The 13,443-nt window shown below is 42.0% G+C and overlaps 1 protein-coding gene across 2 annotated transcripts in view; it reads left to right on the plus strand.

Annotated features, from left to right (window-relative positions):
* Positions 1–3,344: 3,344 nt before the first annotated feature.
* ITK (IL2 inducible T cell kinase) overlaps positions 3,345–13,443 on the plus strand; it is a 23,529-nt gene continuing 13,430 nt past the window's right edge. The window contains exon 1 of one of the 2 annotated variants that reach the window (XM_005418764.1): positions 3,345–3,515. In XM_005418764.1, the coding sequence (XP_005418821.1) occupies positions 3,345–3,515 (171 nt within the window). The remainder of the gene's footprint in view (positions 3,516–13,443) is intronic. The other variant, XM_014312232.1, reaches the window with a different exon arrangement.

Consider the following 13,443-nt stretch of genomic DNA (forward strand, 5'->3'; position numbering starts at 1 on the left):
CTGTTTTTTATACAGAAACAAAAATTACCTATATTTAACTTCACAAATTTCTCTGCCGCCTTCAGGACATAAACCTTGGTATCAGAGCAGGATGTGCGGGTGGGGAGATTTTCAGTCTGCAGCAATCAAAGTGAGAACTGCATAATCTGGGTAAAACCCCCATGAAAAAAATCCAATCCATAAAATAACTTTTTTTTCTTTTTTTAAATCAGAAATAAGCAGTTTACAGGAGGTAGCAAGGAAAAAAACCAAGGTGATTGAAAGAAATAAAGAAGTCCACTGAGGCTACAGTTGATAAGAACTTTATCTACAACCTCAACTTGCTCAGCACAGAGGAATATTTAGAGCACATAGCAGCTCAAACCTCAATCTGAATAATTTAAAATATTTCAGATTTTCCTGCATATGGACAGAAAAGTGTCAAAGGATACATGGTAGCAAGCTTTATAAAAGCACTGAAGCAGAGAAGATGTAGGATACTTAAAAATTCATCACCCCTCATCATGAAGTTTAGTCTTACAGTGGTTGTAAGATATTCAGGACAGTTATGTTTAATTCTGTTCTACAAAGATACAGAATTTCTGTACTTTGCAATATCAAGTGCTGTCAAAATTCTTGAAAGGAGCATTCAGTGTAAAAGTGTACCATCCTACAAGGTCAGGTTCCAGAAATGAGGCATTTGTGTTAGTGGGGTATTCCAGCCCTCTGAGGAGCCCTTTCAGTAATTTGTGTCTAGCGCTCTGCAGAGACCCTCACATATTCCAGCTCTGCAGCCAGCTTGGTCCTAGGCAAGTGGTGCATTTCTACCTATATATATATTTAGATATATTTATATATCCTACTGAACTGTAGAAGGGTCCTAGAGCACTTCAATGCACTTAAAGCTTTCTTTAAAAGGGTTATAACCTTTATTCACCCAGATGGATAATGACAAATGATTTATGTCTTGGAAGGAATGAAGAATGTTCGTTAAAAATGGTCAGGAAATAATGATCTTTGAAATTCAATACAGTTAAACAGGTTAGTCTCTCCTAAAATTGCAATTAAATATAAATACAATTCTTAAACCATATGTTTTTTGTTTATACATGTCAACCTGGCTATACATTCTTTAGACTTAGAATTCCTTTCTGGTTTTGGCTTGCTACACTCAAGCATTTGTGAGTTTGCTATGAATGGGGTTTGGAATTACAGTGAAAAAAGAAAAATGAAGGGGTACATCTCTGGCAAGAGTAATATAAAGATACGTCAGCCACTGCTTTCCTCCCCAGTTCAGCAGAGTTATCAGCTGATAAAGCTATTGCAAAACAGAGCTAGTTAGCAGCTCTCACTGAAACCAACACCCATGTTCATATGAAATCCACGTTTGTATCAAATCCCAAGTTTAACCAAATCTGGCTGTGTTGACTTGTTTCCTTGCTCAGGGTCATTCATATTTTCCCTCTTTACTCTCTTAGCTGGCCCAGCTTCACTTAAAACCATGGATTACTCAGAGTGGCTGATCTTGCCTGTTCAATCCTGCTAGTTCTTATACTCTGGGCCAAAATCTGTGATTATTTTCTTGCAGTTATTTTTGTATTTTCTTGTACATCTTTCTGCATGTGTTGTGTCAAATCTGTATTCTCCATTTCTCCTTGTTTCTCTCTTCCCTGTTTTACCTGGCCCCTCGCAGCCCCTTCCTGCCAGCCATGGTGTCACATCGTGCCATGTTTACACCAAATGCAGTGCAGTTGCCAAGCCCCTTATCTGTGTATTTGATCAAATTGCTCCTTCTCCGTGCCCCTCTGAGAGCTCATCTCTTATCTCGTGAACAAATCAAGCTGCCAGTCACTGAGTTCAAAGAATTTCTTAGCTCTCCCCCCACTACTTACCACCTTGGTTAATCTTCTCTTCCCCCACATCCTCCATCTCCAGCAGCACCTCTCCTCTCAGGTGCTGGCTTCTCAACTCTGCTGTCCTGCACTCCTTCTTCTGTAGAGCTGCAAGGTCACACCCTTGTATTTCTATTTATATTCAATTTTCTGATAAGAAAACGTGTACATCTCTGCCAGCAGACTGCAAACCACTTTGGCCCAAGCTACAAAGATTTTTCACCAAGTCTTTAATACCCTACAGTCAGTGTGAAGGGGAGACTAGTAAGAGTCATAGTCCTAAACAAGTGTTACTAGCTAAAAATGCAGTGCTGTTAAAAATTATCATTATAAACTCAACTGTACTGACTCAAGTGAAATATTTGTTGATCAAGATCCAAGCCTTTTTGGGGGCTTAATCTTTAAGATTATCAGGGCATCCTACTGCAGGTTTTTTTGGTTCATTAATTACAAGAAAGGATCTCGGAGCATAATTTAAACCAGCAAATTCTCAAGCATAAGGAAATTTATGAGCACACACAAGTGGTCCTATATTTTGGAGGTGCAAGGTCTGGAATTTATCCAAATGGCTGCTGCTTACACAGGGCTCAATTCCAGAAAACTCACATCAAACTTTGCATATTTTGTACATGTGTGCTGCATGAGGCAGACCGCCTTGTAGAAGAATTGGGAAATTTGGCTTGAGCATTTATCCTAATCCACAAATAGGTGCGAAATCCCCCTTGACAGCAGTGATGCTTTTTTAGGAGATCCCACATTTGTGTCATCTGACCACAAGAGTTTTTTGGTACTCAGTCACTCTGCTGAGAAACGAAGTACAGATTTACTGGACTTCAGCATGACAAATGTTATCATATCTGCTGCATCTTGTCTTCAGCAAGGCCACCATATTTTTTTTAAATTTATTTTTATTTACATAAATATATATATAGATATAGATGTATATAGGCATCAGCTGGCAGCAGCTTCAGTTTGTCCTCGTTTCTGTCCTATGGTACTGCATTGTTTTAAGCAAAGTCTCTACAAATCTGTACATTAAGTGCTATCTTTAAATTGTATTTTTATGGAAAATGCACATTCTTAATTAGCATCGAACAGGACACTCATCCTGTACATCCATGTTGGTTGCATGCATTTATAACTATATTTACCAGATGAGCCAGTAGGAGACAGATGCTTAATCATGCCACACCCCTTAATTTATCCTTAATCATTGATTCACATCTACTGCATGTCCCTCAAGTGTTATTTTTTCCACAACATTTACCTTAGCGTGTATTTCAACATGTGCTGTTCACCTTATGGCTTCAGAGAGGATGTGGTTATGGTCTGACAGAAAGGAAGCTTTGCTGTAGATGGGAAGATAAAGCTCAGAAGCACCTACGCTGCCTCTTGAACACTTTTTTTTTTTTTAATTAACTGCCTTCTTTCTCGTGTTTCTTTCTTTGACGGAGCACACAGCACAGAGTTCCCATGTCCTGGGAGACAAACATTCTTGGCTCAGCCATGAATAACTGTGTGCTCCTGCAGGAACTGCTGATCAAGAAATCCCAGCAGAAGAGAAGGACTTCACCCTCCAACTTTAAAGTGCGCTTCTTTGTCCTGACCAAATCCAAGCTGGCTTACTATGAGCATCGCCACGGGGTACGTCAGTTGTTTTCTCTCTCCGAGCAATGGGAGCAAGGATGAAATGTGTTTAATGGAGGGAAGGGTGCTAATGGAGGGAAGGGTGATATTTGTTAAGTTTTATTAACTTTTCTGGTCCTTGCTACAGCATCATGCACTGAAAATTGGTCAAATGGGTCATTTAGAGCTTCTGATCAGCAGGCATTTGGTGTGAATGGAGGAAGAAGACTACAAATTTATAGGAAGGATCTAGTTTTATTGTAGGAATTTGGCAAGGGCTGTGTGTAAGAGCTGTGTGAGCCTGTGCCTGGCACCTCACATGTGGACAGGGATGATCTAGAGAGGCGTATTGTGAAGGTCACAAGTGTACTCTGATTGTAACTGTGAAAAAATAATCCACAGATCTTCACTCTCATTCTTTTCTTTGGGGCATCAGGCTGATGGCTGGTAGGAGATCCATCTAGCATTTTAAAATAAATTCAGCTGCCACATGTAACGTGTGGTCTTTAGAGCTAGCTTCAGATGGGCTGTGATGATGAGATCCAGGCTCAGGCCAGGCTTTGTTTCCCCAAGTTTGCATTTTGCTGATTTGCTAAATATGAAGAAAATTAGAAGTCAATCTGTGCACCCCATTGTGTTTAGTGCTCTAGTGAAGTGAGAATTATTCCCTTCTATTTAGCTGGATGTTTGCAGAGCCTCGTTACAGTTGTAAATAATCTTGCTTGTTTTCCAGCAGTCCCTGAACGTGCTGTTAATCCATTATGTTTAGGCACAGTTCCTGTAGGCAGAGAAGAACTGTGCTGCCTTGGATCCTGCACTGGTAACTTCAGACCATCTGATCTTGCTCAGTTGCAGAAAATTAAGTAGAAACAGAATCCAACAATAAAACAAAAACACGATGTGCCCTCATATTTTATCACAACCTATTTGGGGTTACAAACCAGCTTTAAAGGTTGAAAGGTTTAAAGGTTAACAGTCATTTTCACCTGCATGTCATTTCTCTCAAATATGCCCAATGAAATGTTTTTCTTCCTTATACTTCCTAGTCCATGTTTTTCTCACCTCCATTTTAAACAGGACACCATTCATTGCTGCATACTGTGACTGTTGTGGTTTGTCTGGTCTCCAAACTATTTTCAAATGTCATTTTTGTAAGATTTTAAATTCCATTATAATTATTCCACTTAATTATTCGGGGCTAAATTTTGAAAAGCATCGAAACGATTTTGCTGTAGGTGTAGGTGTTTAGAGAAATGTTTGCTACTGGTTTTCTTTGATGCTTACTGAGTCTTGGTGCACTTAACATGAACTGAACGTAACTCTGACTAGATACTTTTGCAGTAGGTGTCTTGTCAGCATCTTTAGGGACTGAAAATAGTTTGGAAAATCTGACTTGGTGACTTTCAGTGGGGCATAGACTTCACACACTCTGTGTTCGTGGAAATTTTCCCTCTGAGTCTTCCAAAAGGTCATTTAGGTGAGATGAGGGTTTGATGTATTATCCACTTTATCTTATATATGATATATTTTAAAATACACATATTATATATGTGTAGTCATATGTAGGTAAACACACATGCAACTTTAGAACCTTGTGCACATTCGAGGCGTGGTGGTATATTTGTAACCACAGGGCTGATGTTCCATGAAATGCTGATTTTTCTTCTCACACAAACAGGTTCTTCTCTCTCAAAATCAGGCTGTTATATGAAAAGAATTTGTCACAAAATAGAGAGAGAAGGATTTGTCCTGTGAAACACTCCCAGAACCAATCATTTGCCTCTTCAGTAATCAAAATTAGAGCATGCTGCTGAGACCTCTGCTTGGTCAGGCCACTGCTGCTCTGGAGAGGAAGGCTGAGGGCAGCCCATGCAAGAACCATCTTGTTTTGTGCTCAGAATGGAGGGAGCCCACAGCATTTGAGTTCACAGCCAGTGGAGGGCGGATTCCAATGATCCCTGCCCAGCACATGGGCTGTACCATTCCCAGGAGTGCACCAGGACCAGGCACCACGTGCAGGAGTTGAACTCAATGATCTGGCGCTCATTGTCTGGTGCAGTCCCTGGCACTGCTTTGCTCTGCTCCACCAGGACCCTCTCAGATAATTTCTGGGCTGGCAGGGGTCAGAGCAGGCTGTCACCATTGCCAGGGGGCAGTTTGCATGTGGCCCTGCTCTGGAGGTTTAGGGACACTGCTGAAAGCTGGCTGCAGGGATGGGGAGCATCCTCAGGTGCTATGGAGTGATGTGGAAGGGCTCAGCACATATCTGAGCTTTTAAAGCATGGATTTTTCAAGGGAGATCTCTGGGGATGTTTTCACCACGGGTTTTCAATTGGTGTCTTTAAGAACCCCTCACCAACCTGTCTGGTGGATTCCTGTACTCAGAGTTTTGTACTCTATAGTTCCCATCTCTCCAGTCCCTGGTCAGTCACTAACAACAGCCTGTGCATTAAGTCATGTAAAACAACTACTGAACTGCTTAAAAGTTTGACAAGTCCCACTGATTTCAGTTGGATGGCTTAAAGTACACACTTATGCATTAAGCCCTGGTTTATACAGTCTGCCTGTATTTAACAAGGTTTAACATCCTTTCTCTGCATTTTTAAATCAAAGGTATAAATTAATTTTTTTTATCAGTCCAAAACAAGGAAATAAGCAGTCTAAAAGACTACAGGGATATTTCTGCAAATGATACCCAAAGCTGTCAAGACAACTGACATAAAGGCAGGGTTTTTTTTGCAGTAACTGTAATGGCATTTTCATTGTAATTTTCATCTTTCTGCCACAGCTGACAGAGAGCACTGTTCTCCTCAGGGCCAAGCACACAGTGGCCCTTAATGTTAATGAAAGATATTTACATGTCTTATTAGGAGAATGAGCCCCCAATAACTGACAACAATAAGAAACTGTGTTTTCTGGAATTCATTATGCAGTGCACAATGCAGGGCTGTCTTAACATAAAGCAAAGCCCTGATAACAGGCACATGTATTCAGCCCCCATCTCTGCTAAAAGACATCAGAACTGCCTTTATTATAACATGCAAATCAATTCCAAAGGCAAAAATTATTTGTTTCAGGGTCTGATTTTGTAGCTACTGTACATGTGAGTAAACAAGCACATGGGAGTAATAATTTTAACTGTTTCAATGAGTTTGATCCTCACTACAATAATGGATAATTCAGACACTGTGATACTCTCAGGGTGCTGGTATGCTTGCTGCTCTGCAAAAGCAGCAGAGAAGTGAATCCCTTTGGGGAGGTGTCTGGGACAGAGTTTCAAACATTCTTACTTAGATGCAGCAAAAGCACTTGAACTGGTGAGTTATCTATACCCCCTCCACCCAACAGCTTATGGTCCTTGATAAATCCTTCAGGCACATAAATATTTTGAAATTTTATATCTTTATGCACTTGGTGGCTATTAATAGTCCAGCTGATAAAGGCAGCAATGAAAGGCTCACCCAGAAAAGGCCAAGTTCTTTTTTCATTTCCATCAGTACAATTCTTCCTACACTGGTCAGATGCTCAGGAGGTCACTCAGAATGACTCAGCCTTGTCCTGGGCTCTTTCATTCACATCTTTGATACTCACAGACAAAGATGGCAAAGATGGCACTTCAGTGGGCCTTGAAATCTGCTTTCAGTCTCTTGTTACATGAGAACAAATGAATAAACTTGGCTGAAAAGACTTTTATCAGCATCCCAGAAATGCTCCAGCTGCTCTGTAGCATTATCTACGCGTTGGATTGCTTGCAGCAGTCCAGCTACCCATGGGACAAAAAGCTGTGCTTTGCTCCTCAGTCCAGTCCCTCTCACCTTGATTATTCTAAACAGAATCCAGCTTGGTTTTTTCCCCAAGACTCTAATGTAAACAGACTGAAACTTTTCTTCTGAAGATCTCTGTTCTGGTTGTCTTGTTAGCTAGAGTGGCCATTCAAGCCATTTCTCATTGATTTGTATATTCTGAACAACTTAGCCAAAAGGCTACAGGGACATTCCCCCTTAACAGTCATGAAGCTGCAGTCCTCACCTAAATGGAATTTAATTATGGTTTTAAAGACAACCTTCCAAATAAATACATCTGACTAGATATGTCATTCTTCATAACCTGCCATGTATTTATTAACTAGGACTGTGTGCTTGCCAGAATTTGCAATACCACTTGTTTTCTGATGCATATCTCCAACTAATTTATTAATAATACACATATCACCCACAAAGAAGTCAGGCTTGGCATCTGCCTGCATCACCCATTTTATGCAATAAAATCAATACAATCCTAAATAAGATGAAGTACCAATCTGTGCCTTAATGTATAGTACATCTCTGAAAACTTAACAGGAATTTTGAATAATCCAAATTATATTATTATGTTATTGGAGGATGAAGTTGATATTGTTCATCACAATGTTTCTAGTTTCTGTTGTGAAATCACAGAATCATGGTAATGCTGGTTGGAGAGCACTTCTTAAATTCTTTTTTGCCAGGATAAGATCAACACTCAAAGCAGGACTGTCACCAACACCAGGACAGGTTGACTGTAGCATTGACTGGCCACTGCTTCAAAGCCAAGGACAGAGATTCCATATCTTTCATCAACCTGTTCCAGACCATCCTACTCAATATTTTTCTGAATATTTGCAAAGTTCCTGTCTGTTACTGTTCTCACTCATGACTCCTGCAGCAGCATTCTGTTTCAGGGTGGTGATATTGTCTAGACAGGATTGCCTTGAGCAAAATGCAGGTTCTCTGTGTCTGGTGTCTGTGGCCTTTCTAACTACACACACATGTGGTAAAGTCTGGTAATAAAAATAGCTCCTTTTTTGCTGGAATAACTAATTTTACCTTCCAGAATATGATTATAATAATTTTCTACTTGCCCTTTCTGTTCTTGCCCAGTTTTGTTCCTACTAGGTCCTTTTCTGTGTATTTATTAGTATTTAGTTTTTGAATAAATATTTTTAATTCCTTCTGAGCAATGTTTTTGCAGCAAATGTCGGACTTCCATTTTGTTTAAATTACAAAGCTCAAATCTTTCTTCTGTCAGAGAACATTGAGGACGTAGCAAAATCTTCAACCCATGTTTTCTTTTATATCTTTAAGAAGGAAGGAACACCTCCTAATTTGAATATATAACAATAAATATGAGGCTTCCTAAAAGTTATCTTTTATTAGACTTCTCTATTGTGGTCATTTTCTGCTCCCAGTGCCTTTGACTTTGCTTTATATTGTAATCAACGTTGTAACTTATTTTATTGCAATGCCTGCCCATTGCTCTATACTCTTTCATCCTTTCTGGTTGATTTTTAATTTTGGCCTGAAAGCTTAGATTTTTTTTTTTTTCATGAAAAAGTGATGTCATGTAGTTGATTTAATTTAGCTTCTTTTCTTCCATTGAATCCTTCATTCACTGCAATCCACTGCTCCCAGTCTTTGCTGGAGTCAAGAACAGCTTTGAAGAAGCTAATATAGTATTCAGGAGTTGTTCCATGTGCTTTTATGTAACATAAAAGGCTTATTTCCATCATATTAGAAAGCTCATTTGAAAGCCAAGAATCTTCCTTTTTTTTTTTTTCCTTTTTTTTTCCCTTCTGTTTCTTGATGATGGCATTGATTTTCGTGTCCAGCCACTTGTGCTGTTGTAGAGATGGGCACCCTGATAACCATCTTGGACAAGACTTGAGCCAAAGTGAATTTTGGAATTGGATTTGGTGGGAATACAAGGCTGGATCAGGTCTATAGGATTGTGTAAGGATATTAAATAGTTGAATGGAGGCATCTCAAGCACCAGTTGCAGATGGTTTTGTTATTTAACACAATTCTGTGTACTCTGCATCCAGGGTGTTCCCACCCCTAAAACACCTTCATGTTCTTTAGATGTGAAAATAGCAGTAAAAAAAATGTATTTATTCTTTTAGTTCAAGCTGAAGGACGAAATAGTCATGATAGACAGGTAAGACAAGCAGACACATTAAGGGATTTAATTATCAAATATAGCAAAATACATTGGAGATATTAAAATATAACACAACAACCAAGGTTCTGCAGAAAATCCCAGTGTTATCAATTATCACTCCTCTCCAATTTTCCTTCAGAACAGTTAGTATGACAGAAAATGCAAAATCCGTTTCAACTTTCTTCTAAAAATCAATTTCTTCAATTTAGTTTTTGGATTCAAATTCAAAATTATTTACATTGTTTTATTTCCTATAAACTCCAAAACTATCAGTGTTCCTAATGTGAGAAAACTCACAAAATACCAAATGAAGATAGTGTCCAGGCAAAGTTGCTATGAATCCAGTTTTCAACAGTTCTTAATATCCTAACTATTAATGAGAAATACAGCACATTCCACAGATAAGGAATATGATAAAAGATAGAAAGTAATTGTATCAACACAGTGTCCAAGGAGGTTCAAGTTCAAGCTCAGGTATTTTGGTTGGTGGAAAAATACTCTAGCAGGAGGGCTACCATTAAAAATAATTCCATCTTTTTCCAGTGACAATCTCATAAGCTTCTAGTTGCTATTTCTACACCAAGAAATTCCTTTCCAAATTCTTTTAGAAGCTCAGCAAGGCCTGAAGAAAACTCTGAAAGGCAGGAACATGTCACTCATTGAAAAGGCTGAAGCTGACCAAGGCAGCTGAGCTCTGCCATGGGCAGTTCCACAACCCTCCAAATCAGCTGCTGCCTCTGTTCAGGATGAACACTGAGCCCAGCTAGAGCAGAGAGACAGGGAACAGGTGACACAGGGTCAAAGCAAAGATCCTGCATCTACTTAATCACCAATTAAGTACTGCTCTTTTTAGTCAAGACGGTGAGTGAAAACAGGGAATGAACTTTGGCTCAGATTCTTACAAAAACCCCAAACCCTGATGGTACAGAGAAGGTCATGAAATGCTTTCATTGATGGAAATGTTTTTGTGGTCGAGCTTGCTGAGGACTGGAATTTCCTACCTTGCTCCACCCCTGCTATAAATCAGTTTTCCCCTGCCCTCCTGCCAAGGAGGCACTGCCAGCCTCGCACAGGAGGGGATGCACAGGAGATGGGGAGGCAGAAGGTGAACACAAACACCACTGGGCAAGGAAAGCCAAGCTGCAGCATGGACAGCCCTCAGCAGGGACTGCTGCTGAGGAGCCTGGGGCCACATGAACCTTTGATGGCTTGGTTTTCCCCTCAGCAGAACAAAAGAAAGAAGACACAAGTTGTTACGCAACTTTTGAACCAAGGCAGCTTTATGCAGCACAGGGTGCTGCCTTCCTGCCAAGAAATGCTGGCTTTGGTCTCCTCCTCTGCTCCTTGAGATGAGGCTCTGCCCTCCCCTGCCTCTCCTCTCCCTTCCCTCTGCTCCCAGCCCTGGTGGCGACACCTTTTGCCAGAGCCCTGTGATAAACACAGTGGGGCTCAGCAAAACCTGTACCACCAAGGGACCTTCAGCCCAAGCACTCCCTGCAGTGCCTTTCAGCCCCGTATCTTACAGGATCTCAGAGCTTTGTGCAGCCTGAGGGTGCAGGGCCATGGTCAGGAAGTGTGATCACAAGCAGACCTGTGTCACCTGCAGCAGCCACTGATGGCTCCCTGCCCTCTCACCATGAGCTCCACATCCCTGCCCCTGAGCTGGAGAGAAGTGATTCATTGGTTTGGGTGAGCAGCAGTGCTGGTGGTTGGGTTTAGCACATGAGAGATGCCAGGCAGCGCATTCCTCAGGCAGGCACAAAGAGATGCCTCCTTGTGTTGCAGGGTAGGGCTGTGTCCATTGTCCCATGGTCAATTATCCCAGCATCTAAAGCAATCAGGGACCACCAGAGTCATCTGGTTTATGCAGCAGAGACAAACCAAAGGATTAATCAGTGAAAGAGCTGCTGGAGTCATGTGGCAAGAGGAGAGGGAGTACCAAAGATGAAGAGATCAATGCACTGGACTTGTGATGCACCTGGCTCCTGAGCTGTTCCCAGAATGGATATATTGCAAATCTTGGACCAAAAGAAAGAAATCAGGATGGGCTGATCTGCAGCACGTGTGCTTTTCCCCATGGCACAGCAGCCTGCCCTGGTTCTTTCCACACATGGCTCACAGCAGGACCACTGATGGTTTTACTGACCAGCCAGCTGAAACATCTACCCAATTATACTCTGGACAGACTGGAAACAACAAATGGAGATCTGTCAGCATGTTTTCTCTCACCCTTTTAGGAACAAGTCTCTGAGGTTTTTCAGAGGCCATTTTTAAGAAGCTTTTTCTCTCCCCTTCCTTCCAAATGGCCCTGTTGCTTTTGTTGGATTAAAGTGTGGTCAAACATCACAAAAGTGGGGATATGTTTAGTTTCCAGCCCAGTTTCTGGGTAATGCCTGGTTTGTGAGTGGTAATTCCAGTTGTTTGTCCTGCTAGAGGACTGTAATTGCTTTCTATCAGCAGGGTCCCCTCAGCTGGGGATCTGCTGAGCAATGCTCTGGCTGTGAGACGCACACCAATGTGCTGCAACATGAGATTATGAGGAGCTTCCATCACTGAATTGTGTAATTAAAAGGAACACAGTGGGTCATGAGAGCTGCAGGGCAGCTGCACAAAGCTCCTTGAGAAGGCTGGACCCTGTCTTTCAGCAGAGTCCAGAAAAGCATCAACAAAAAGCAGTGTGCAGGTAAAGAGCAGAGCCTGTGCCTGGCACAGCATCGCTTGCTAAAGCCTCAGGGGAGGAATGCATGTGGGTAAACCCCGGGACTTCAAAGGAAGGAGATGAAGGAGGGTTCAGCACTAACAAAATTGAAGGTTTTTATAGGATATAAATGGCTTTGTGCCTCATCAAAAGGGTAACATTCTCTGGGGTAGAACAAATGATAGAGGAGGTTTTGAAGAACAGACAGAGGAAGAAGCCAAGTCTGAAAGAAGTGACTAGATAAGAATGAAAGGAAATAAATGGTGAAAATGGGGTGTAGTAAGGCCTTCTAAGGCTTGCCAGCACTCTTGAGAGTTAATTGGCATTTACATTTAGGGGTGCTTTATAGCCTTGGGTCTATTGATTTAGGAGAATCCCACACCCCAGAGAGCTACACAGGCAGATGTCTACAGGAGACAGTCCTGGCAGTAAATCCAGAGACACTGGTTAAACTGCAAGGAAATACAAATACAAACCACAAATGCACCAGCCAAGGCCAGCAGGAGCAGTGTGACACCACACTGTCATAATTTTCCTCTTTTGCCTCAAGTCCAGTTATACAGAGGCAAAACACCCAGCCAGTCATGCAAGAATGAGGCTTGGGGAGCCTCAGGGCCTCTCTGTTCTGAGGCTGTTTGACAGTGCTCTGTGGCAAACCTCCCCCCATCTCCAGAGACAGGAGCTGCTGCCCTGGTTTAGGCTGAATTTAACTCTGAAAGGGGCAGGGGAGCAGCAGTGGGGCTGGCACAGTGGTGGGGATGGCTGCTGCCAGGGGGCAGAGCTGCAGGGCAGTGGTGACAGAGGGAAAAAGGGACAAGAGGGATCTGGAGGGTGTAAAACACAAAGAGCTGGGGCCCAAGGGAGGGTCAGAAGGTTGCCAAAGTCTTGCTGAGTGAGTGATAACCTGTGGCAGGTACAAGGCAGCAGCTGAAGTTCAGGCTCTCTCCTGCTGGCAGTGTTTGGAAAACAGAAGCTTTGCAGTGTTTTGGTGCTCTCAAACCTCACTGGTTTCCGTCCCGCTGTCCCAAAGCTGAGGGGGGAGACAGCGAGTGCTTAATCCCTACTGAAAATGCATCAAAACAGGAAACCAGCTCTCTCTGAAGAGCAACCTCGTGTAGTGGATCCTGCAGAAGAACCAGAGGCTGAGCCTCAGCTCCACTTCCACCAGCTGCCCTCACCCCTCTCTTGCAAAAGCTGAGTGCCACTGGCCATGGGGTGAGGATTCCATAGGGAATAGGGTACACCAAGGCAGCTGGGATCCATGAATACCTGCTCTTTTTACTCTTTCCCCAC

This window comes from Geospiza fortis, unplaced genomic scaffold (genome assembly GCF_000277835.1).
Source record: "Geospiza fortis unplaced genomic scaffold, GeoFor_1.0 scaffold55, whole genome shotgun sequence".
In the NCBI taxonomy this organism is placed as follows: domain Eukaryota; kingdom Metazoa; phylum Chordata; class Aves; order Passeriformes; family Thraupidae; genus Geospiza; species Geospiza fortis.